The 24,881-nt window shown below is 56.0% G+C and overlaps 2 protein-coding genes across 3 annotated transcripts; both read left to right on the plus strand.

Moving 5' to 3' along the window:
• Positions 1 to 305: 305 nt before the first annotated feature.
• On the plus strand, positions 306 to 13,286 carry TAC3 (tachykinin precursor 3). 2 transcript variants are annotated; one of them, XM_030554677.1, is made up of 8 exons: positions 306 to 427; positions 3,215 to 3,331; positions 3,550 to 3,702; positions 6,251 to 6,359; positions 6,535 to 6,564; positions 7,182 to 7,235; positions 7,594 to 7,668; positions 9,758 to 13,286. In XM_030554677.1, exons 3-7 carry the CDS (start codon positions 3,589 to 3,591, stop codon positions 7,665 to 7,667), a joined length of 381 nt encoding a protein of 126 aa, XP_030410537.1. In that variant the 5' UTR covers positions 306 to 427; positions 3,215 to 3,331; positions 3,550 to 3,588; the 3' UTR covers position 7,668; positions 9,758 to 13,286. The 2 variants fall into 2 exon arrangements, with proteins under 2 accessions (XP_030410537.1, XP_030410536.1); XM_030554676.1 differs by lacking the exon at positions 3,215 to 3,331.
• Positions 13,287 to 14,056: 770 nt separating this feature from the next.
• On the plus strand, positions 14,057 to 23,774 carry ZBTB39 (zinc finger and BTB domain containing 39). Its single transcript, XM_030554656.1, has 2 exons — positions 14,057 to 14,135; positions 16,948 to 23,774. The coding sequence occupies exon 2, from the start codon at positions 17,043 to 17,045 to the stop codon at positions 19,176 to 19,178; it is 2,136 nt and encodes a 711-aa protein (XP_030410516.1). The 5' UTR covers positions 14,057 to 14,135; positions 16,948 to 17,042; the 3' UTR covers positions 19,179 to 23,774.
• Positions 23,775 to 24,881: the final 1,107 nt, after the last annotated feature.

The following is a 24,881-nucleotide window of genomic DNA, read 5'->3' on the forward strand; positions in this document are numbered from 1 at the left end:
GGGGTGTGTGTGTGCGTGCGTGCGTGCGTGCGCGTGCAGTGGGGATCTGTGTGCAAGGGAGATGCTGGAGGGGTGTAATGCGGGGGGGCCGCTGGTGCGTCTGCTGGTTGTGTCAGGGGGTGACTGACGTGTCTGTAATGTGCGCGCGGATGGCAGGGTGTGTAACGCAGGGGCGGGTGTAATGTGGGGGGGCCAACTCTAGACCCCTCCCCCGCTGGGTCCCCCCATTGGTGGCTCTCCATCTCCCCCCGCAGCCTAGCCCCAGCCCCCTATTAAACCCAGCTGAGCTGGCAGCGCAGGACTGTTCATTACGGTGACTGGAGGCTGCTCAGTGTCTGAGAGCAGCCCGGGAACGCAGCCACCACTAAGAGCTGCACAGAGGGACCCCCGCCTCCCAGCCCCCAGCCCCAGCTAGGAGCCTGGGCAGGTACGTGGCCGTCCCTGGGGCATGGGCCGTGGGGTGGCAGGGCGTTCCTGTGGCTTGTTGGCGGGATTGCCTGGCTTTTTGTTTTGTTTTGTTTCTTTTTAAGCCAAATCCGAGCTTGGGAAAAACCGAGATGGAAAAGTTGGTGAAGCTGCTGAGAACGGTCTGATCTGGGGAGCAAAAGAAACCCGGGGGAGGGGGGATTAGAAAAGGGTTCAAAATAGGGGCAAAAGTTAAAAGATCCGCTCAGCTTGGGGGCATTCTTGGTTTCTTTGGGGGATCTCAGCACCACCATTCAGTTGCTGTGAAAAGAGATGGGGCCTCGTGGCTGTCGTGTGTGAGTGTGTGTGTTTGCACGCGTGTCTGTCAGTGGAGCCGGGAGTTTGATCAGGTCTGTGAGTACGTGTGAATGTGAGTGAGTGTGTTTGCATGCATGTGCATCAGTGGATCCAGATTTGTGAGTGCATAAGAATGTGAGTGTGTTTGTACGCGTGTGCGACAGTGGATCTGGGTTTGTGAGTGTGTGTGACTGTGAGCGAGTGTGTTTGTATGCATGTGCGACAGTGGATCTGGATTTGCGAGTGCATGTGACTGTGAGTGAGTGTGTTTGCACGTGTGTGCATCAGGGAAATTGGGTTTGTTAGTGTGTGTGACTGTGAGAGAGTGTGTTTGTATGCATGTGCATCAGTGGATCTGGGTTTGTGAGTGCGTGTGACTGTGAGCAAGTGTGTTTGTATGTGTGTGTGTCAGTGATCTGGATTTGTGAGTGCATGTGACTGTGAGCGAGTGTGTTTGCATGTGTGTGTGTCAGTGGATCTGGATTTGTGAGTGCGTGTGACTGTGAGCGAGTGTGTTTGTATGCATGTGCATCAGTGGATCTGGGTTTGTGAGTGGGTGTGACTGTGAGCAAGTGTGTTTGTATGCATGTGCATCAGTGGATCTGGGTTTGTGAGTGGGTGTGACTGTGAGCAAGTGTGTTTGTATGCATGTGTGACAGTGGATCTGGATTTGCGAGTGCATGTGACTGTGAGTGAGTGTGTTTGCACGTGTGTGCATCAGGGAAATTGGGTTTGTTAGTGTGTGTGACTGTGAGCAAGTGTGTTTGTATGCATGTGCATCAGTGGATCTGGGTTTGTGAGTGCGTGTGACTGTGAGCGAGTGTGTTTGCACGTGTGTGTGTCAGTGGATCTGGGTTTGTGAGTGCGTGTGACTGTGAGCGGGGAGGAGAAGCATGACACGGGCAATCGGATGGGTGGGCATTACCATGCCTGGACATATGTGTGTGCCATCTCAGCGCTGTTTAATGATATGTCTCCCCTCCCCAAATAAAGGCAAACTGCCCCCTTTCCCTCGCACTCCTTCCTGGCTGCTTCCTCTCTGCCAACCTCCAGCAAACTTTGCAAAATGCAGCGGTGCCCTGGAGAGGCTGGCAGGAGCAAACAGGGGCTGCCCGCCGAGCAGGCTGGCCCCTTCCTGACTCTCTGGCTCAGAGTTCCTTGTGTAAGTGCGTCTCATTAGGGCTGAGAGATTTCCAAGGGTGAAGGTTTTTGCCCCCTTCCCGTGGTGGCTTTTGCTGGGTGACATGCAATGTGCACTTCAGCTAATAGACTTGATTAGCTGGTGAGGGGTGTGTGTGGCGGGGTGTAAATTCAGCTCCAGTGAGCTGATTAGCCCAGAGAATCGAGATCAGTCCCAGACGGGTGATGCCAATAGACAAGTGGTGACTGGCACCTCATCAGCAAAACCAAATCCAATCTTGTACAAATCACATCAGCGGGAGAGGCATTTTCTAACTCTGAATTGCTGGCGGTAATTTTCTCCAGCTTCCACTGTTTCTCTCCCGCTTCGGTGCCAGGGAGAATATTTCGCTGGGCTGAAAAGATAATTTCCCATGGCTTGCACAGGAAAGAAATAAATCTGGGTCACTAAGTTACTCTGACTGTCTCCGGCTTTTCCTCCAAATTCCCAGCACATTCTGTTCCTTCGCTTAATGACATTTGCTTTTTTTTTTTCCCCCCTTCCAAAATTGAGACTTTATTTTTCAGGCTTGTCAGGCAAAAACGGCTTAAAACCCAATCCGGATCTGTCTGAAATTCCGGGGAGGAGAGCCAGCCCTTGCCCCGGCCGGTGGGGATGGCGGACGGATTGCACTCAGCGATCTGATTTCCTCCCCGAGTCAGAGTCCAGGAGCCGAGTGATGAACTGGAACAGGCTTTGGAAAGGGGGTTATTTGATGACTTCCCTACTTGGGTGGGGAGCTGTCTTAGGCATTAGGGCACCGGGTCTAGTGTGAACCTCCCTGCACTCATGAGACGCACGCCTTGCACCAATCTTACCTATCCCTACACGTTCTGCTTTAGCCCCTTGTGACGACCTGGGAAAGTTCTTAATGTTTGCTCTGAATACTGTGTTGGTGTCTCAGTGTCCCCATAAGTATCTGGCAGAGCAAAGGGCCAGTGCACCTAAATGCCTGACACTCTGTCTCCTAGCCAAAGGACGAGCCCGAGGAAAAGCTGCAGGAGAAGCAGCAGCAGCGTGGATTGGTGATGGTGGAGCAGAGAAACATAGGGGGCTGCCCAGGGGTCAGTGGCTAGGAGACAGAGTGCCAGGCATTTAGGTGCACTGGCCCTTTGCTCTGCCAGATACTTAAGAACTGCCATGGGGACACTGAGGCACCAACACAGTATTCAGAGAAAACATTAAGAACTTTCCCAGTTCGTCACACCCGTGTTTGCTCCTCTCCACATCTCCTTCGTGTCCCCCCCCCCAACAAGCTGGTTTGCCTTCTAGGGCTCGATTATATAACACTCCCTCCCATTTGCAAGCGTTTCCACGACCAAGCGTGAGTAGAGGCTCTTCGCTCTTACGTGCCGCACCTGGGGAGCTCCAAGCACTGGGCCAAGGCAGGTGGGTAGCGTGATCCCAATTGTACGGATAGGGAAACTGAGGCACCGAACGGGGGCCGTGACTTGTCCTGAGGTCGGCTGGCAGGCCGGTGGCAGAGCGGGGACTAGAACGCAGTCCCGCCTCCTAGCTACTAATGCTGAGTACGAATCCAACCTTGTTCTGGTTGGGAAACGCCTCCCCCTTTGGCCCGCAACCACCTTGTCTCGCTCGTTCCTTAGATCGGCCATCAGCCCCGGCCCCGCCCTCGGGAGAGGAAAATGAAAAGCCCCCTGGTGCTGACGGTGCTGCTGTCCTTAGCGGCGGCCAAGCTGTGTCACACCTACTGCGAAGGGACCCAGGAGCAACAGACCAGCAGAGGGATCCAGACAAAGGTAGAAAGGGAGGAAGCGGGGCTGGCTGGGGTGTGAAGACATCTGAGTCTATGTGGCTGCCCCCAGGGGCAAAGGAATGTGAGAGGTTTCGCTGACCCACCTCCCACCTTGACTCTGTGGGTCGGTGGCCTAAAGGGGGGTAAAATTTGGTATTGTGCCTGGGTTTGGGGCTTTCCCGGACAACTGTGTGTGGTTTTTTTACATTAGAAATTCAGACGGTCTCCCCCCCAGGAAACTCTGCTGGGGGATTAGCGATCTAGCTGGGTGGGGAGCATTAGTTAATCAGCTCTCATTTCCTCTGCCCTGCAAGGGGAAGGGAGTTTGGGTTTCTTTTCATTCGAGGTCTTTGAAGTTCTTGTGGTGGGATTTGTTTGCTGCCGTTTGCTCAGCCCTATTTAACTCCAACGCCTACGGCGTGTTTTGGAGAAAGACGGTCACTCTGCAAATTGAGGAGAAATCCAAACCGTTTCCATTCCTGTCTGGGAAACACACCCATGCCGTTTCACGGAGGGGCTATGGGATGCGAGTTCTGCCAGCGCGGGCTGGAGTCATGCTGGGGAGCTGGCCATGATGGACCATATTCCCAGAGTCCCCCGGGGCTCAGGTGTTCCCACCAGGAGAGGCTGCAGCCAGCAACCCCCACAAAGCTTTTCGTCCAGCTCAGCCCATCCAAGGGTCCCGCCTCAAACCGCCAGCAAGGTCCAGACCCTAAGAGACTTAAACACCTTTCTTCCATTGGCTTCGAAGGGGACTTAGGCACCTAACTCCCTTAGGCCACATCCCCACACACAAGTAGCACCTCAGGGTTGAGCGGGGTGAGGTGGATCATGAGCTTTGTCTCTGTCCGCAGCGATGGGGAGCCAATGGCACGTAGGTCACCAGCTGTCCCAATCTTAGGGGCTGTGTCTTATATACACAACTATCGCTATAAAAAAAGTGTCCCGACTTTTTGCCCTTGTGATGTGGTCACCCTTGGTGCGTGCAAATCCGGGGGGTGCAAAGGCTGGGGATTTGCTCCCGGCGGGGGCAGGAGTACCTCCACGGTGGCTCTGCAGTATGCAAATTACTTCCCAACAGCCCCTCTTCCCCCCACCAACTGGAGCTCTGTGAACCCCTGTGCTAAGACCCCCGGCCTCGGGCGGCTGCTTTTTGCAGGGCTGCGCGGGGCCATTTGCCAGCGATTCTCTCTGGGGCGGGCGCTTCTGGCCCATTTCCCTCACTTTGTCTGGGGTGGGTTTTTTTGTTTCTTTCTCTCCGTAAATTGCTCCTCTCCCCAAGCGAGCGGCGGCTGGAAAGAGACACAAATGGGGGCCGGCTTTTCCGATGGGCTTGGCAATACGGAACGTCTTTGGGCGCTAGATTGCTGCCACTGTGGACAGAAAAGCAGCCAGAATGATGGACCCGGGGTGGGGGTGGGGGACTCATGCTGGGGGTGGGTTTGCTCTAGCGGGGCGCTGCTGGGGCTCGCTACCTTGTAGCAAGGTCGGAGTGGGGGCTGCGGTTGGGATTGGGGGGCCCTGGCAAAGCAAGGGTGGGGGAGAACTGGGATAGCATCTCCCATCTCCCACTCACTAAAAGCACTTGGCTTCCTAAGGGTTAAAGGCTTCCCCAAGCACACACACTCCCCCGGCCCCCCATGATTTGCAGGGCAGTGAGGATTTTGCTGGCAAATCGCCTGTTCCTCCCAGGTACTTGACTCTCCTGCCAGCTGGGGTGCGGGGGATGAGCCGGGGCCCCCACTGAGCCCCCACCGAGCTGTGCGGTGTCTGTGAACGGCTCAGAGCCCTGCCCCCCTAATCACCCCCATCTGGCTCCAAGAGCAGACTCCTCAGGGGAGCTGCTGGTTGATTCCCCCCCGGCCCCCGGGGAAATCCTGCGGCAGGGAGGCTTCTGTAGGGTTGGCAGGGCCTGCTTTGCGGTTAGCCCCAGGAATGCAGGGGTTAATGCCGGAGACACCCCTCACCCTCGGGAGTCCAGCTGGTTAGGACATCAGTGAGATGAGTTTGGGGGGAGCTCAGCCTAGATACTTGGCAGCAGACGGACGGGGACGGTGGCCAGGACTCAAGCAAATTCCAGGGCTGGGCTTGCCGGGGGCTGGCGGGTTTCACGCTGGCTTGGCACGGCGATCAGGCGTCTCCTGGCAGGCCGGGGTCAGGGGCCGAATGGCGTTTGATGCAAATGTGACGACATCCCTGTGGAGAGATCCTGCTGGGCTGGGGTTCCCCCCCCTCGGGCCTGCAATGGGGAGCTGGGGTGGGGGGCTTGGGAGCCGTCGCTGACACTCCACAGTCAGCGACACCCTCACGCTACCAAAATCTTGGTGGTATCCGGCCCCGGGAGCGCGGCTGCAGCATGATGGGGCCAGCGCAGGGTGGGCAGAACGCCGGGTGTGGCTCAGGGCCGCAGGTGCCAGGCTGGCAGGAGCAGAGGGGGCATCGGGGCGGGTGGTGCTGTCCCTTGTCCCTAAAGTGGCCTCTTCCCGCCTGCCTGGCCCTTCGGCCCCACTGCGTTTGGGGCTCACATGGGCCTCTCTCCGTCTTTCCCGCAGCCGAGCTCAGACCTCTACCAGCTGCCCACGGCCCTGCTCAAGAGACTCTACGATGGCCACCGGGTCTCCTACGAGGCGCTGCTGCAGCTGGCGGGCAAGGACGATGCCCGTGAGTGCCCAGCCCCATCCCCTGCCCTGAAAAAACTAACGGGGGGAGACTGGAAGGGGCCGGAGGGGGGAGCTGCTATCGGGCGGGGGATGGGGAGAGAGCAGCAAAAGTGGGTGAGGTTGATTGCTGCCCCCTAAGACCAATGACCGCCCCCCCCCACACTTCTCTCTTCCAGGTCCCAAGATGCCCGTCCCCTCTCAGAAACGTAAGTCCCGTTTTCCCCTCTTCCCTGGCACCAGGTTTGCTGCCCTGTCCATCTGGGGGACGCCCCGGCCTCTCCCCACCCCTGCTCCACTGTGCTCCTGATCGACACAGCAATCAAGGCAGGTGTCACTGCCGCGGACTGGAGTGTAGACGGGACCTGCCCTTGAAAGCCAGCCAAAGCCTCAGGCAGCCCAGGCTTCCCAGGGGCACGGTTAGGTCCTGTCTGCACTTGGCCCCGGATTGAGTCTTGCATCGGCCAGGGCCACCCTTGCCCCAGCGCGCCGGCCGCCACGCGTGGGAGGTTTGCTCCTGTGTGCCACCCTGCTCGGTTTCAACCGGCACCTCCGTTGCTGTGTGCCCAGCCTGAGGCTTCTCAGCAAACGCCGCGCTCCTGGTGTGCCAGCTGTGCTCGTGGGAGCAGCCAGGCGCCCGGCAGGTCGGGAGCCGGGCCCGAGGCGTCTCAGGGGGAGGGGCGGATCTGGACCCAGAAAGCGCTTTGGCAAAGATGAGCCGGATGAAAAGCCTTGGGCGGCATCTCTTCCCTTCCCCACTTCCCCGGCCTGCCAGGCTGCCTCAGCCAGGGGCACCCGCGCTGCTGACCCCCTTGTCTTTCTGCAGGGGACATGCACGACTTCTTTGTCGGCCTCATGGGGAAAAGGACCCCGGAGCCCGGTAAGTGGGGCCCGTGTGAGGCCAGCTTGGAGGGTGGGGGGGGGGTGTGACGAGGCACCATCCGGAAGCCCCAGGACGCCCGTTCCCACCGCTGTCAAGTGTCCACGTGCCCGCCCGCCTGCTGAGGGGAGAGGCCTTGATGCCCCTACCGGAGATCCTACATCCGTAGAGCAGGACGGGCTGCCCCAGGCCCAGTGCTTCCAGCTCTGGCCGCTGTGCCCCCACTCCGGTGACACAAGGGGGGTGGAACAGATTGACCCATCCAGGAGGGGCTGAGAAATGGGCAGGGGCTGTCCCGGCTGGGCGAACGGGCCTGGGAGGGAACTGACTGCATCTCTGCCCCACTGTTTAATCCTAGATGACCCCACACACGGGAACAAGGAGACTTCCGCTGGATTTGGTGACCTCAAATATCCCCCAAATGCAGAATGAGGTGAGGGCAGCGGGGGCCCGGGTCTCTTAGCTCCCCTTCCCGTGCGACGCCCGCGGGCTCACGCTCACACGCCTGCAGCTTGTGCATGTGCCACCGGCCCGGGCCTGGTGCCGTGCCCTTCTTTTTCCTGGGCCAGGCAAGGCTGAGAAAAGCAGCCCCGAGTCTCACTGCAGCTCGGGCCTCTGGCAGGGGAACGTGGGAGTGTGTTACCCGAACCTCAGGGGCCGCTCGCGAATGGCGCTCGGCTGAGAGGCTGGGCTACAGACCAGCTGAATCGCCAGTTTTTTGCCATCCTGAGAGTCCAAATCCTTCACCTCTTTTGAGTCCAACCAGAGAGCTGCTGTGCCGGGCTGAGGTGGCCAATGCCACCTGCTTCTGGGGCAAGAAGGGGGAGATCCTGGCACCACAGACTGGCCATCCTGGCTCCAATGAGCTTTGCAAGTTTCACCCCAGGAGGTTCGGACGGTGAGTGGCAAAGGCCCCTCTCCAGCTGAGCCCCATCGCTTTGATCCGGAGGGGACGTATTCAGCGTGTCGCGGCGCCTCTGAGACCCAAGGGCTAGACAAGTTCTGACTAGTTACAAGGTGCACAATTTTACCGAGGAGGGGAATTAAGGCAGGGCAGTTCTCTGGCCTGCACCAGACAGGAGTGGCTGTAGCTCCTGAAAAGTGTGTGTGTGGGGGGTGGCCCACTGGTGCCCAAAGTGTGGCCCCACCCCCTTTCCCCAAGGCTTCACCCCTGCACTGCCCCCCCTCCCAGAACCCCACTCCTGCGCCATTTCTTCCCCCCAAACCCCATCCCCTGCCCACTCCTTTCTGCTCCCTCCCCTCATAGTTCGCCCTTACAGCTGGTAAAAAGTGCTGGGGCCATGGCCCCCGGCCCTCCGGGAGTCAGATTAGTTGATCACAATGGCCCCTTCCGGCCTTGGAATCAATGAACATTTTTCTGCTCATTCCTGGGCTCACATTGCGGGGACGGCTGAGAACTTCGGCTGGAGGAGGATCCGTAGCTTGGGGTTACAATGGTCCCCTGTGTGGCGTGGAGTCCAGAAGACCTGCTCTGTGCCCACCTTGAAGCTTGGTATTTGGCTTCATACTACAGAGGGGCTGACCACCATCCTTCCCCTCACATCCCATGGTCTCAACTCAACCCTTTGGGACATCAGGTCCCGCTAGTGTCTCCTGATAAGGTGCTGTATTAGCCAGCTGCTGGGGAATGGGATCCGTCTCCACGCAAGACGTCCCGTCCCCGCACACCAGGCCGGGAGCTGCCTACTCCAGTCTAGTTTCACGGCCGCGGGAGTGATTACCGCTGAGAATATGAGGTTTGCCAAACCACAGCCACCTAAGCAAACCGTCCTGAAGGGTCACGCTTCGCTTCGTGCATTAGCCCTTAAAAACCTATATGGGGCCTTTAATTACAGATCGAAAACTCCATTGATGGTCCCGTGCTCGCTCTCACCCGCTCGTGCGCTGAGCAGAGCCCTGACCCTGTGCGTGTTAGCACATGGCAGGCTGGGTTACAGGACATAAATAGCTGTAATCCCCCTAACCGGGTGATTACACGGCACTTATTCTGCTATTACGAATTCATTAGCTGGTGATTTGCATCCCGGCGACGGCTGCGTAATGAGGCCAGGAGCTGGCAAGCCTCTCTTCGTGCCGAGTCTAAGCCTTAACGATAATTGCGGTGCAATTTTAGGAAATGGAGAAGAGCAAATTGGTGAAAGGCACTTTCCACGCATGCAGATGAGTCCAGTACCATAGCTACGCCCGCTGTCTCCCGTCGCCGGGTCTTCCACTCCAGCCCTGAGCTGTGTCTTTCCCCACGTGCTTGGGGGCGGGGGGGGTTATTCGCATGTGTACAATTCATGGGTGATTGCACATTATTGAAAGGTGGTTCGTATATACCAAGCTCCCAGCTGCTGGGAAAGGAGTGGGAGAACTGGCTTCCGGGGGCAGGGAAGGAGGCTAATGCATCTCATCGACTTAGCCAGGCTTTTCCAGCTATCCCAAGACGTATTCCAAGCTGCGCCACCCCAGGGTGGAAGGATCCAACGTGTCGCAGGCTTCCTCCTTCTTTCCTGCAGGTGCCCACGCCGGGGACAAGCAAAACGTCTGCAGCGCGTCGAGAAAATGAGACGAAGCCGCTCTCCAAAGCCCGCCGCACTCTCAACTGAACGGGAACCCTCCTGCCATGTCGTGGAGAACTCTCCCCTCGTCCCATTCCGGCCTGCGCCTCGTCCTAATGCTAGTGCTCGCTCTTTGGAAATAGAGTAATGCCCCCGCCCCTCCGTGTGCACCGACCGCAGACACCCCGGGCAGCCAGCAGAACCCCCTTTGTGGCGTAGATTAAAAACACCCTTGACTAGTCAATAACACCACGATTTTTACTTGTGAGCTGCCCTGTCTCTCAGCTGCTTTGCCTGATGTTTCCTAGGATTGGGTTGTTTGCTGAAGCCCCAGTCACGTGTCCAGGATACCACCGTGCTGGGCGCTGGACGGACACAGAATGAAAAGCCAAGCCCTGCCCCATGCCTAGGAACACTCCTTTGCAGAGGGAAATGTTCTCCAGGTGGGAGCAGGGGTATTAAGGCTCGTGCTTCAGGGCTTACTCTGATTCCTAACTATAAAAGACCAGGTTTGTGCTATGCAAGGCATCAATGCAGTTCAGGGTTCCTATGCCTTCCTCTCTAGCCTCTGGCGCTGGTCACTGCCAGAGACAGGATACTGGGCGAGGTGGCCCACAGGTCTGATCCAGCCCCGCAATTCCTATGCTCCTCGGCACAGAGAGGTCAGGTGATTTGCCCAAAGTCCAGTGAGGAGCAGAGCTGGGAATAGAATCCGGATGTCCTAATGCCCAATCCTGGGCTTGAAACTCAAGCCTGGCCTTTCTCCCTTCTCCCATGCCTTAGTAACTAGGTACCTTCCCTAGCTTCTTGCAATGTTGCCCATCAATGCAGTATCCCAGCCTCGGAGGTAACAAGCAAAAAATCCCGCTTGGTTACTCTAGAGAGCTGGGCAGAACGTTTGCAATTAAACTTTTTTTTTTCTTGTCAAAATCTGCTGTTGAAACCGTGTGGCGAAGGCATCTCTATTTTGACAGGAAGGTGGCGAGGGGCAGGGCTAGGGTGACCAGACAGTAAAGGTGAAAACCAGGACGGGGGTGGGGGGGTAATAGGAATCTATATAAGATAAAGACCCAATAATCGGGGCTTTCCCTATAAAATCGGGACATCTGGTCACCCTAGGCAGGGCGGACTCGCTGGTTACTTGCAGCGAGGGGCCCAGCTTGAAAATGTGACTGTGTGGATCCGAAAAGGGGCCTTTGCTCGTTTGCCTGGCATTGTACAGAGACAAGGTGGGGGAAGCAATATGGGACCAACCTCGAACTGCACAGAGCTCTTCTTCAGGGCTGGGAAAGGTCCTCGGAGTGTCAGGCGGCTCATTGCAAGGTGGGACAGATTGTTAAGCATAAACAGCTGACATATACTGTGAGAGGTCATTCAAAGGGTGCGGGGCTTACAGAGGGTTGTAACGAGCCATCAGTCTGTCTCTACTGAGTCCATACTTCTTAGCATCTAGCAAAGTTCGGAATTGTAGCTCCCAGTCCAGCGCACTAGGCCGTAGTCTTGATCTCAATCCTGCCTGATGTTTATACTGTCCCCTTAGTCGACTGGTATCCGTCCGTAACACTTCCCAGATGCATAAGCATTGGCCGTTTCAGGAAAGCCTTTAAGATGCATCTCCTGGAAGTTCACAAGCTGCCTTTTTTCTGCCCACTTTGCTAACTCGCTGACTGAGTGGGACTCTGGCTCAGACCTTTTGGTTTCACTCCCCCACTCTTTCAAACTGTCCTTTCTCTCTAATCAGCTAAGAGGTGATCCTGGAAAGTTCAGAGCCAGGTTGAATTTTATTAGCAGAGTGGCCAATAGAAATGGCTGCAGGCCATCATTTAACCCCTTCATTGCTGTAATTACAGCTGTAATTAGGGTACGAACAACGCCTGGGAAAGCAGCACCTCTTTAGAGGGGCTCCTGTTGTGTCTGAGTCATCGATTTGTGTCACTGATGCAATGCGGGGAGAGGGAATGGATTTCCACTTGGGTATCAGCAGAAGGCGCATCGGCTCAATTCCCACGGCAGTATCTTTCTCTGTTGCAGATCCCAGCTGGATTTGGGGAGAAGTGGGGGGTTAGTAGCACCAGCGGTAAGAACAATCAAGCCATGTTCTCTTCCTCCCTGCAACAGCAGGGCCAAGGGAGCCGGTTGTGGCTCCAGGATTCTGTGCCCTGGTTCCGGGTCAGAGCGCATGGGAGCCAACTGCATGCCCGCTGTGGAGATTCCTCGATGTCAAAGGGGTGCTTTCTGTGACTTTTGCTCCCAAAGGGCGGGGAACGGAGTACAGAACTTGCTCTGTCATCTTTACCTTGAGCACGGTTGTCAAGGAGCCAGAGTAAATTCTAGATGCCACAAGGGTGGATTATCGGCCCCTTTGTCCAACCAGAGGAACACCTAAGATACCTGTCATCACGGGATGCTCCCTGTGGCTGCATCGTGATGCTCACAGATGTGCAGTGCAGAAGCAGTTAACTACCAAAAGCCTAAACAATACAAAATTCAGATCCACAGTAAGAATCGTTTAGCAGGACAGTGGCCTCAGGCCCAGCCTCCCACGGCCCTGCCCGTGGAGAAATCAGAGATGCGTTGCATTTTAAGATCCAGGTTTCCCTCTGAAGTGGGAGGCAGGCGCAGTTAGTGCTGACAGACAGACTCGGATAAGCCCTCCTGTTAGCGGGCACCGTGTGCTTGTCTGATGCAACCACGCTGCCCTCTTGCGAATTTGGTTCCTCCCGCAGCTCTGACACCAGAATGCTGTGGGAACCGGCCAGCGACTCATCTGAAAGGTGGGATTTGCCAAAGGCACAGATCTAGTGTCCAGCTCAGGGCAAGTCCAGGATCTTTACTGGCTCACCTGCTTTGGCTGCTAGTTGGGGTCTCATGTGACTCAGATGGTCCAGAAGTCAAATCGCTTTAGGTGCTGCCAGGAGCTATGCAAGTGGTTCTGTGCAGGTGTTTTCAGATGGACCCAGTCAGCAAAACCGGGCCAAACGCTGACCAGAGGACTGCAGAGGCGGTCAAAGTGCGTGAATGACACGGGCAGGGTGCTCAGTCTCCCGGATTGCTTCCAGTAGTCACCGGGAGATCAATGCCGATTCTGGGAGACTCCAGGCGAAACCTGGAGGGTTGGCAACTCTTGATAGAGGCCAGGGGCGCTGTTTCTCCTCCCTGGCCCCTTGCTCTGCTCTGCCCCGGGCTGTGTGAGGATTGGTGCAAAAAGGCAGCTGGTTCTGGCAGTGATCCCCAGACACCCCCCTGCCAGGAGCTCTGTTCCCCACCCCAGCCTTAAGGTGTTCCTGCCCCAGCAGGCCCTCGCTCACCTGCTGGCCCTTACTTGCATGTTCTCCAGGGCCAAATTGTCCTCCTCCCCCATGTTCCCCAGGCTCCATCCCACCCTGCAGTGTCCCCAGCTTGCTTGGTGGTTGGGGGGCACAGGGGGGCACTGCACCCTCTGCAGATCCTTCTCTCAGGTGACCCTGGCCTGACTGCCCCCAGCTCTCCAACCCCCCTTCCCTCTCCAATACCTGACCCCCCACTCCTTCCTCACTGCCCTGCCCCCAGCTTCCCCAAACCCCACACCAGATCCTACCCCAGCACCTGAGTGCTCCCTCGTCACTTGATTCGAGCCTCGTCCCCCATCACCTGCCCCCTCAACTTCCCATAGCTCTCCCCACTCCTGCCCCCAGCTCCCGTTCCTTCTCCCTTCCCCCCACTCCTCCTGCCCCCAGCCCCGCCCCTCAGCTCCCTTGTCCCTGCCCCTTCTCCCACTCCTCCTGCCCCCAGCCCCCCAGCTCCCCTGTCCCTGCCCCTTTCCCCCACTCATCCTGCCCCAGCCACACCCCCAGCTCCCCTATCCTCGCCATCTTCCCCCACTCCTCCTGCCCCCAGGCCCGCCCCTCAGCTCCCCTGTCCCTGCCCCTTCCCCCACTCCTCCTGCCCCCAGCCCCTCAGCTCCCCTGTCCCTGCCCCTTCCCCCACTCCTCCTGCCCCCAGCTCCTCTGATCCTGCCCCCTTCACACCCACTCCTCCTGTCCCCAGTCCCCGCCCCCTTCCCCCCACTGCTCCTGCCCCCAGCCCCGCCTCCAGCTCCCCTGTCCCCGCCCCCTTCCCCCCACTCCTCCTTCCCCAGCCCCGCCCCCAGCTCCCCTGTCCCCGCCCCGCCCGGCTGCAGTGCCCCCTCCGGGCCAGGGGCGGCGCTGGGCCGGCTCAGGTCGGGGCGCTGCGCCGGGCCGGATGGCGCCTCTTGCCGGGCCCGGCGCGGCCGCTCCTCGGCGGGGCCGGGCGGACGGAGCGGGGGGGTCGGAGCCTTTGTGTGGAGCCGAGCGGGGATGGTGCCGGGAGCCGCCGGGTAAGGGGGGGCCCCGCCCCGCCCCCCCTTCTGCCCCTCCCCCCGAGTCCCCCCTGCTGCCCCCCCCGGGACCCCCCTTCTGCCCCTCCGCCCCCATGGGGGACCCCCACCCCCGGCACGGGACCTCCTCTTTCCCCCCGAATAGGGGACCCCGCCCCTCCCCCACCTAGGGACACGCCGGCCCCCCAAGCCCGTAGCCAGATCCGTCCCCCCATCCCTGCGAAGAGCCCCCCCCGCCCTGTCTGCCCCCTTCCCGGCCTTTCACCCACCCCCCACCCCTGTGGGGGAGAAGAGCCCCACGTCCCCCGCAGACAGGCGCACACCAAGGGGGGAACCCCCATGGCTCACCCCGTCTTCCCGCTTTCCTGCTCCCTCCCTCCCCACCCCCACGATAGAGGGCAGCCCCCCTCCCCCGTCCGTTCCCCCTTTATCCCGAGGACCCCGGCCCTTCCTTTGGCCGCTGGGGGGTTCGCCCTCTAGCAGAGGGAGGAAAAGCACAGAATAAACAGGAAACCCCGAGGCTGGGTGTTTGCAAAGCAGGAGAAACAGCTGCTATAGGCAACATTAATGGGGTCTGGGGTGAGCTACCCCGTTAGCTTCAGGGGTGGCATTGCATGCTCTGAGATCCAAACAGACCAGCCCCCTTTATCTCTCATTTCCCGCATACGTTCTTGATCAGGGTGGCTTTGCTTTTCCTTTTCCAAGATTCCCTATTTAAGAAAATCCCCCCGGGTGCCAGGAGTCTGCGAACTGGGACACCCTCTTTCCCTGCTTCTAAACTGGAGCAACCTTGGACTTCGTGTGTCGCCTCCCCTCTCCGTATCTGGATCTTCCTCTTGTCTCCTTTGGTGTCCTGGAAAAATTGAGAACAGGCTGGCAGAGCTGAGGTTCAAAGCATGCTGCCTCCATGGAGACGTTTAGATACTGAGCAGTCTGTCCGATTTGAAAACTGTCCAACAGCTCATGAAAACGGGGTGCAGACCAAGTTGGAGCGGCCTGGTTGGGTCTTGCAGAGACTGGTATCACAAGTCCAGTCTTCTGTAATTATTGTCTGGAAAGACGGTGAACGGCAGACAATTGCAGGCTATACTACACAGAAGGGTGTTGCAAATGCCCGTGAGAGCAGAGAAATAATTCAAAGAGATGTAAAGAGTTTAGAACTAGAGACCAGACCTGAAATGAGATCCAACCTGGCAAACGAAAATTAGTACGTGTGTTGGGGCAGGGGAAGGATCTGGAGATACTCAATAGGCAGAAGGAGTCTACAGAGCCGTAATGGCTAGAAGAGACCTAGAAGTTAGTGCACAGCCAGTGATCAGTCTGCGATCCAGGTTGCGGATTTATAAACATAGCTAACAAGGCTACTACAGAACTGGTAGAGAAGTCCGTCTGGGAGACAGAGACCCACATAGAAACAGGAGCTCAGATAGTGCCTGGCAAAGTACATTACTTTTCATAGCAAGGGTTCTTATTTGGTCTTTTTGCACCTTTGACCTGAGCCCCTGTTTGAGCCTCTCTCGTCTAGGCCAATCAAAGAGACTCCGCCCGGGGGATACCTGGGGGTTGCTTGTTGTGGTACTCCCCTGTTTGCTTTTCGAGGCAGGAAGCTGACAATGTTTAATAATAGCTATAGCACAGCTCAGACACAGGAGGCGAAGGAGAGAACCTGCTCTAAGTTTTTCACACGCTTCTTAAAGTTGCAGACTTTTATTTTTTATTCCTTGTGTTGCTGCAAGATCTTTAAACTAGGTTCACTCATGAACCTCAGGTGAGATACCAGGCTCGCTGCACCACTGGTCTCTTCTGTGGTGACAGTTCTTGTATGTTTAACTTCTGCCAATTCTGATGGTGAAGTGTGAATTGCCTGGGAGTATGTTGGATCTCAGTGAGATAAGAATAGTAGCCATTCCTTAGGCGTTGTCTACATACAGAAGTTTTACTGGTTTAACTGAGATCAGAGCCAGTTTGTGTGTAGTCAAAGCATTAGAAAAAAAATATCTAGTATATCCCTCTCACGAGAGGGGAAAATAAATCCTTAACCCTTCCCTGCTCCTTTATTCCATCAGTGTCTTTATACTTTCTAAATTGTACAGAGCAAAGTTTAGGTGCTAGTCATGTCACTTAATGCACTCCTGGAAGATGCTCAAGCCACGTCTACACTGCAAGTGCTACAGCAGCAGAGCTACAGCACTGTAGCACCGTAGTGTAGATACGTCCTACCGCCACAGAAGGGAGCTTTCCATCGCTGTTGGTCGTCCGCCTCTCCAAGAGGCAGAATCCTTGGTGGCTCTCAGCGGCATGAGTTTTTCATACCCTTGAGCACCTAACCTACGTCAACCTATCTCTGAGGAGTGGACCAGATATTAGTGATGAGGTCACTACACAGAATGGAATCATAGAAATGTAGGGCTGAAAGGAACCTAGGGAGAATGCCCCCTCATGCCAAGACAGGATTAAGGATACCAAGACCATCCCTGGCACATGTTTGTCTAACCTGGTCTTAAAAACCTAAGGAATTTGTGTGTGTATAGAATTCAGCAGGTCTCGAGTCCTGACGACATATCGTTATGCCAAATTACACACTCTCGTTTAGGGGAGTAGCAAGAATGCAGCTACTTCTCTCTCTCCTTTCAGTTGTGACGTGCCCCCTCACCTCCCTGTATCTTTTGAATGTGTAATTGGAGAGAGACTCTCCATCAATGCAGCTGCCTTGTTCCCTGGCTACTTACACAAGCGTGAAACATACCAGGACGTTTCACCACAAACCGGTGATGATTCCGAAGTGTAAACTCTTGCGTTTTCCTCTTTTTAGAGCCTCTCACCCTGCCAGCTCCTGGATGCTAAGTGCCTGGCGAACGAATGAATAAGAAGCTGACCAGGAGGAGGAACTCTTGAGCAACTGCTAAGATGGGCATGAGGATCAAGCTACACAGCACTGATCACCCCAACAACCTGCTGAAGGAACTCAACAAGTGCAGGCTATCGGAAACCATGTGTGACGTCACCATCGTGGTGGGGAGCCGCTCCTTTGCCGCACACAAAGCGGTGCTGGCCTGTGCAGCCGGCTACTTCCAGAACCTCTTCCTGAACACGGGGCTGGACGCCGCCAGGACCTACGTGGTGGACTTCATCACGCCGGCCAACTTTGAGAAGATCCTGAGCTTCGTCTACACCTCTGAGCTCTTCACGGACCTTATCAATGTGGGCGTCATATACGAGGTGGCGGAGAGGCTGGGCATGGACGATCTACTCAAGGCCTGTCATTCCACCTTCCCTGACTTGGAGAGCTCAGCTATTACCAAGCAGCCCTCTGGGTCGGGAGAAGGTTGTTCGGGCCCTTTGAGTGGCGCAGCGACAGAACCAAACCATTCCCTGGGTGAGCTCCGGAGCAGTGGGGAGCACTTTGGCTCTGAGCGGAATTGCACCTTGCATGGGGAAGTGGCAGGTGGTTACAAAGAGGATGACAGGAATCCCATGAGTGAAGCCGGCCATAACCTGCCTTTGATGCATCAACCACCTCCAAAGACAGAAGAGCAGGAACTGACAGGGCAGTTTGCTTCTGCCACCAACGTGGTGTCTCAATCCAGCCTGGGCAATGTCAACATGGCCGTTCAAACCACTGCAAGTACCTGCCATCCCTATAAGATCCAGAGCAACGGGGACTTCAGCAAGACCAGCTTTTTCGCAGCTGACACCTCGCTGGACATCTCCACCGGGAGCAACTCCTGCCCCAGCAACAGTGACCATTCCAAAGACCAGGGCTTCGGGCAGATGGATGAGCTGCAGCTGGAGGACCTAGGGGCGGACGAGCTGCACTTCGAAGACGCCAGCGAAGAGCTGGGCCCGGTGGAGGAGGTCATCGAGCTGAGCGACGACAGCGAGGAGGAGCTGGCCTTTGAGAATGACAGCCGGGAGAGCAAGGCCATGCCCTGCCAGGTGTGCAAGAAGGTCCTGGAACCCAACATCCAGCTGATCCGCCAGCACGCGAGGGACCACGTGGATCTGCTCACCGGCAACTGCAAGGTCTGTGAGACCCACTTCCAAGACCGGAATTCCCGGGTCACCCACGTCCTGTCCCACATCGGGATCTTTCTCTTCTCCTGCGACATGTGCGAGACCAAGTTCTTCACCCAATGGCAGCTCACCCTCCACCGGAGAGAGGGTGTGTTTGACAACAACATCATCGTCCACCCCAGCGACCCACTGCCCAACAAGATCAACCTGTTTGGCGGAGGGCCCGGCTCGGAGCTGGTATGCACCGCCTGCGGGAAGCCACTGGCCAAAGATTTCCACACCGTCCGGGGCCACATCCTGGACCACATGAACTTGAAAGGCCAGACATGTGGTGTGTGCGACCAGCGGCAGCTCAACCTCTGCAGCCTGATGTGGCACACGCTGTCCCACCTGGGCATCTCCGTCTTCTCCTGCTCCATCTGTGCTAACAGCTTCGTGGACCGGCATCTGCTGGAGAAGCACATGGCCGTCCATCAGAGCATGGAAGAGGCGCTCTTCCGATGCCATTTCTGCGGCCAGAGCTTCAAGCTGGAAGCGGCTTACCGCTACCACGTCAGCCAGCACAAGTGCGGCGGCACCCTGGACGTTGTCCGGCCCAACTTCGGAGACCGGCTCCAGCAGCAAGCCCTCCAGAAGAGGAAGCTGCCGGAGGAGTTCTTGAGCGAGGACCTGGCCCTGCAGAACCAGCCAGGAAACAGTAAGTACAGCTGCAAGGTCTGCGGGAAGAGGTTTGCCCACACGAGCGAGTTCAACTACCACAGGAGGATTCACACGGGAGAAAAGCCTTACCAGTGCAAAGTGTGTCACAAATTCTTCCGCGGCCGCTCCACCATCAAGTGCCACCTGAAGACGCACTCGGGGGCCCTCATGTACCGATGTACTGTGTGTGGGCACTACAGCTCTACCTTAAACCTCATGAGTAAACACGTCGGTGTGCACAAAGGCAGCCTGCCACCCGATTTCACCATCGAACAGACGTTCATGTACATAATCCATTCCAAAGACGCGGAGAAAAACACAGACAGCTGATTGGGCGGCGCTGGTGGGGTAGGGGAGCAAACGCGAATTGTAAAGTGGTGACTCCCCGCCCCAGTTTTAACGGTCGGACGTCGTGGATGGAATTCTCCCTTTTTTTGCCCTTGCCTCGGGATTTTTCTGTCGGCATCCTTCAGGTTAACAGCGCGTGAGGCAAACCAAGGAGCCCATTCTCTTTACTTACCTCCAGTCCCGTTAGAGGCCGCTGAGTTCCGTGGGTTGGCATTTCTTCCCGGGTTTGGGATTTGATAAATAGACAACTATCTCCGTTGGGCAGGTTAACCCTAGCCAGGCCTCCTGCGGGTTTGTGATCACACCTAGATTTATGCTGCTCTTGCCCTGACAGCCAGCCTCAGTAGAGCTGGGATGGGAAGGTGGTGGACACGAAAACACTAATTGTTGGTTTTCTTCCAGGCTTTGCTGCTACTGGGAGGAACAAAGCAGAGTCTGGCCTTGGGGGCGGGGGAGCTGGCAGGCCCGGGGGTGCTCCAGGAGTTTGACTTGGTGCTTGAAAGGGGGATTAGTACAACTTCTAGCCGCCCGTCTGAGCCAGGGCCTCAGTTGCCGATTGTTCCTCCACCCCTACCCCCTGGTACCGCTTCTGAAGTTTAAAAGTCACATTTGCGAGCCAGGGAAATGAAGGCGTACCAGAGCAGCCCAAGCTCGGGGCAGAGCTTCCTTGGAGAAAAGAGGAGGTCTTTTGCCATAAACTAGGCTAGATTGGCAGACAAGAACAATTTACCCTCTCTGAAGAGTCACTGAGCCAGGGGAAGCATGTAGCAAACGTGGGCAGAAGGGCTGGTTTCTGCCTTGTTCTCCCACCCCGACCGAAGAGAAATATTTTTAGCGGAGATCATCCCCTCCAAGTCCTGGGATTCTGCAGCCTGCAGTAGCATGTTAATGCTGCCGGGGCACAAGTTTGTAGCTCACCCCGCCCTCCCTAAGTCAGTAGCGCAGCAGTCTGGGGGTTGGGGTGTGGAGAGCATCGGGCATCCCTGTGCGAATGGTGCTGGGGCCCGTGCAAAGCCCTCTAGGATGAGAGTGAAAAGAAACCGTTGCCTTAACTCCTGGGAAGGTGTCTTTGCAGGAGTTTTCTCCCTGCTACAGGGTTAGCCCCCGACCCCGCGGTAATGGAACAGCCACTGCGTCTGTGACGTGGTTTCTATCGAAGGACGTAGTCGGTGCCGACGTGAGTTTGCCCCTTCTGCTTTCACCGGGTAACGCTGTTGCTTTTCACACACGCCCGCTGGTGGGGGTCGGGGTGGTTTTTCTAGCGTTACTGTCCTGGGGCGGGGAGTGGAAAGGCATGAATATGACACATGTAGCAGTCTAGGTGACTCGTACTACCTCATAACCTGGAAGCACTCGGGCCTTGAAGCCTGTGCACAGGCTCCTGCACTTCCATACACTCTGAACGCTCTACCAGCCTCTCCCCCCCCAGGGAGCTCCTCTCTGCTGCATTGTAGCTGGAAGGGCTGACTCGCCCGAGCTTCGCTCGAGGTAGCAGGCTAAAAATGCATTACGGCACTGGCCGCAGCTCAGGCGAGCCCCGGGTCTGAGCTTGGGTGACTAGCTGGAATTGCTGCTGGTGCCACAACATCCGTACTGCTATTTTTAGTGCACCTGCTTGAGCAAAACCAGCGGGAGTCTGTCTCCCCGGGCTGGGAGGCTCTGTACCGCTGCAGTGCGGTCACCCTCAGAGAAACAGCGTTGGTCTGGCCTGGGGCCTAGGTGTTCCTTGGGTCGAACCCCACTGCTAACACTAAATTCATTGTGGCCTTGGGCAAGTCGCTTCACCTCTTTGCCTCAGTTTCCCCATCTGTAAAATGGGGGCAGTAATACTTGTGGTACCTACCTCCCTCCCTGGAGCATAGTGACGATTAACCGGTTAATGTCTGTAAAGCATGTTGAAGATGAAGAGCACTTATGAATATGATTATGTAGCATCCTAGGGAAATGACCCCTCACGTTCCTCTGTGAACCCCCTGTTTCCGCCCCCCCAGGTGCAATAACAGCCCTGCAGCGTCGTCCTTCTCTTCACTCTGCTCTCTGTTTCTGGGCCTTGTGAAACGAACACTAGTGCTAAAGGGTAGGATGAAGTGTGAGCAATAAGCAGAGGCTGCTCGCTTAGCCTAGCGCACCAGGAGTCAGTTTGCGGGAGGGCCATGATGACTGAGGGTCCCAGGGAAGGCAGGAGCATGCGGTCTGAGGGGGCAAGGGGTTCAGAGTTAATTGTGCCAGGAACCTTGGGAATGAAGTGAGTTTCTGGCTCATCTCCTGCTGAGTAGAGTCAGAAGCGGTACCAACTTCACGCTGTAGAGTTGGGGTGGGATTTGCAGAAGGGCAGCATCCCTGGCCGCATTTGGACACTCCTGCGTTTTAGCACGGTCATCAGAATCCCTTCCCGTCTGCAGCTAATGGTGGATGTTTCAGTGTCGAGGTTTAACGCCCCCATCGGCATGTCCTCAGGGCATGAGAGTGCAGGGGATGGAGACAGAGCCCTGAAGGCATCCAGCTGTTTTCCTCCAGGCAGTGCCTGAGCTCGCACGGGGAACCAACCACAGCTCCTGAGCAGAAAGCTCCTCTGCCCCTGAGCAGAAGGAGCCCTGCTGACCTCCTCCCTGACGTGCGCTTTCAAATGCTGGTGCCCCAGTCAAACCGTGTGGCACTGAAAAAAGCCAGTGGTGGCGAGACCGTCTGAGATCTGCCCTCTGCGGTCTGTGTAGTGCTAACCAGTTTAAGGGGTGCCATATGCAGACATCCCTGGGTGGCCCCAAGCTTGACCCAGCCCCTGGATATGGCCCTCTAGGGAAGGTGTTTAAAGAGGAACTGGATGTCAAAATGGCAGAATTCTAGTTGGTGGTCAAATCTGCCCCGAACTTTGTTAGCACTGGTTGACTTCATGTCGAACTGAACAGATTAACCCATGATTGTCGTAGAGGGGGTGTCAGACACCTTTGACATTACTCCTGTCTCTGGCTATGTCTGCAGTACGAGCTAGGGGTGTGAGTCCCCCTTTGTGTACACAAACTCGCTGTGGGAGCCATGGAGCCATGGTGGCGTCTGAAACTGATGGATATTTCCTTGGCACGGCTAAGACAAGCCCCTGCTGCCGCTACCCAGGCTTCGACGGCTCCACAGCTCGTAATGTAGTTGTAGCCAGTGTGTCGGGGATGGGGGAGCAGCCTGAGCTCAGATCCGTGCCCACCTCTGTCTTTGGCTCTTCCCTGGGTTATGACCCGTTCACGTTCTCCCTCAAAACTCCGAGATCGGCAGCCATTTGACGTGGGTGGTTGCCCGTGGGGAAGTGAAAAAAATTCTGATTTGCAAAACTCTGTCATGAGTTCAATCCCTTAGTTTCTCCTCCTTTAATTCTCTGAATTGGGATGAGGCCAAAACCTGGGCTCTCCCTCCCAGCCTGGGGATCCAATCACAGCATCCAGCCCTCATCCTCCGGAGCGCCCTCCCTCAACGTGTCACCCCCAAACTCCATGGGAGCCAAGTGGAGCCTTTCTGCTGGCTTTGGTGGGCTTTAGAGCAAGGCCCTAACCCCAGACACGATGACCAATCTGCAGCGGGTCCTGGTGTCTTCCTTTGCTTGGTGCCACCAGCCTTACCATTCAGTTTTCTGCCTCCCTTTTGTCATGGGGCTGCCACTGGGTCTTGCCAGCCAGGGTAAGAGATCAAATAGTCTTCACGAGCAATGTCCATGCTGCTCTTTGTATCAGCAGGGCAGGCTTAGGTAGAGTCCAGAGACAGAAGGAGGCTCTTTCATGCTTTCACTCTGATCCCTGGGCCTAGAGTCCAAAAGCCGTGTCTCCCACGCCCGATGTGTCCTGCTGATGCTCCCGGCCCACGGAGCTGGCTCCAGTGCTATTTTTTCGGTTTACTGCCTAACATAGGAAAAGATAACAGTATTGTCTGGTAGACCATACAGGGGCTGGGAGAGAGACCTCCTGGGCTCTATTCCCAGCTTTTCCACGGCTCAGTGTGTGTTCTTGCGTCGGTTCCCTCGCCCAGTCTGTAAACATGGGGGACACTAAGAAATACCTACCTCACATGGGGGAGGGTGTGAGGTTTAATTCTTGTTTGTAAAGTGCTTTAGGATCCTTGGGGATGAAACGGGGGCATTTAACAGGACATGTTATCAACGATCCAAGCTGCATTGTAGGGCTCTGTCTAATCCCAGGGGCCTGCCACGCTAACGGAGCTTGAAGCAAGCTGCCCATCTCTAACCAAAAGGCAGTGGTATCCCAATGGAGAACGTAACCTTATGGGACAGATCTCCTTATTTCTGAAACACAAACGGGGTTTGCTTTCATTCCTCCCCAGATCTCTCTCTCAAAAAAAAAAAGAAGCAGAAAAAAGTTGTAATTACTGTCTAACCTTTTCACTAAGTTAATAGTAGGTACTGACCTGATATTTAAGTGGTTACTATCTATTTGCTGTAAAGTTTTGTATATTTTGTAAACTTTTCCCGCCACTCGAAATAGTAGATGTCTAAAATCGTTGTACATCGGATTCTTTTATACTCCATCATCCAGCACAAAGTGTGGTTTTTATTTAGAATAATAAAATGGAAAACAGCCACCGCTTGTGCTTCATGTTTATCATTTTTAATCTGCAGGGGGAAGTTGGGGCCTTTCTGGTGAAGCACTATGTGGGTCCCAGACCTGCTTCTCAGTTACCCTTTTCCTGGGCCCAAGGCGGTGGCAGAGGTCAAAGATCACCAGTAATTCTGCTGCACTCTGCCAGGCCTGAGGGCTGCTGTAAATTAAACTCTGCTTCCAGTAGCATCTGGGGAGCAGAGATTGACCGTGGTGCAGTATCATCCGGTCATCCCCCAATTCATCCCCTAGGCCAAGGGCCCTTCCATCAGCTCTATATTGCCCCAGGGGGATTCTCAAGGAGTCATTTATACCTGCGTTTAGGCCCTTATATGCTGCCAGAGTTAGTGTAATTGCAACTCAGGCCCAGACAGCCTGCTGGTTGTCTTCCCGTTGGCAAACCAAACTAACAAGCAGATGATGCTGGTCTTTTCAAGAGGCACGTTCCTTTCTCTAAGGACAAGTCTGCCTTCTCGGTTCAGGGATAGAACGAACTGGTTGTTCAGCTGATGCAAAGAAATGAGGCAGCCGTTCCCCGGGAGAGTCGTCTGAAGTGCTTCTTGGAGAAAACCCAGGCGTTTGTCTTCTCTGTGGAAGGGCTGCTGTGTGTGGGCGACTGAGCCGAAAGTCAGTTGGCTTCGCTCTAGCACGCCTGCCAGTTTAATAGATTCAGACATCAGGGAGGATGGGCAAGCTCTTTGCTACCCCTTCTCACCAACCAGACCTGTTCTGTAAAACTGCAGGAGAGATGGTGCTGGAGCTGTGCCAGGGAGCTTTGGGAGATGTGCCAGAAACGCTACACAGATTTCTCTATTTCTGTTGATTCTACATGGGAGCCACCCAGATGCTACGGGGATGGGCAGCAATATGACCCCCTACATGAATAGATCTGGATTCATTTCCTATCTCTGTCACAAACTTCATATGTGACATCAAGGCAAGCCACTTTCTCTTACTTCAGACCCCAGCCTGGAAAATGGGGGTGATCATTAGACTTTTCTGTCCTTTGACAGTTTAATCATAGACTAGCAGGGTTGGAAGGGACCTCAGGAGGTATCTAGTCCAACCCCTTGCTCAAAGCAGGACCAAC

This window comes from Gopherus evgoodei, chromosome 3 (assembly GCF_007399415.2).
Source record: "Gopherus evgoodei ecotype Sinaloan lineage chromosome 3, rGopEvg1_v1.p, whole genome shotgun sequence".
Lineage (NCBI taxonomy): Eukaryota > Metazoa > Chordata > Testudines > Testudinidae > Gopherus > Gopherus evgoodei.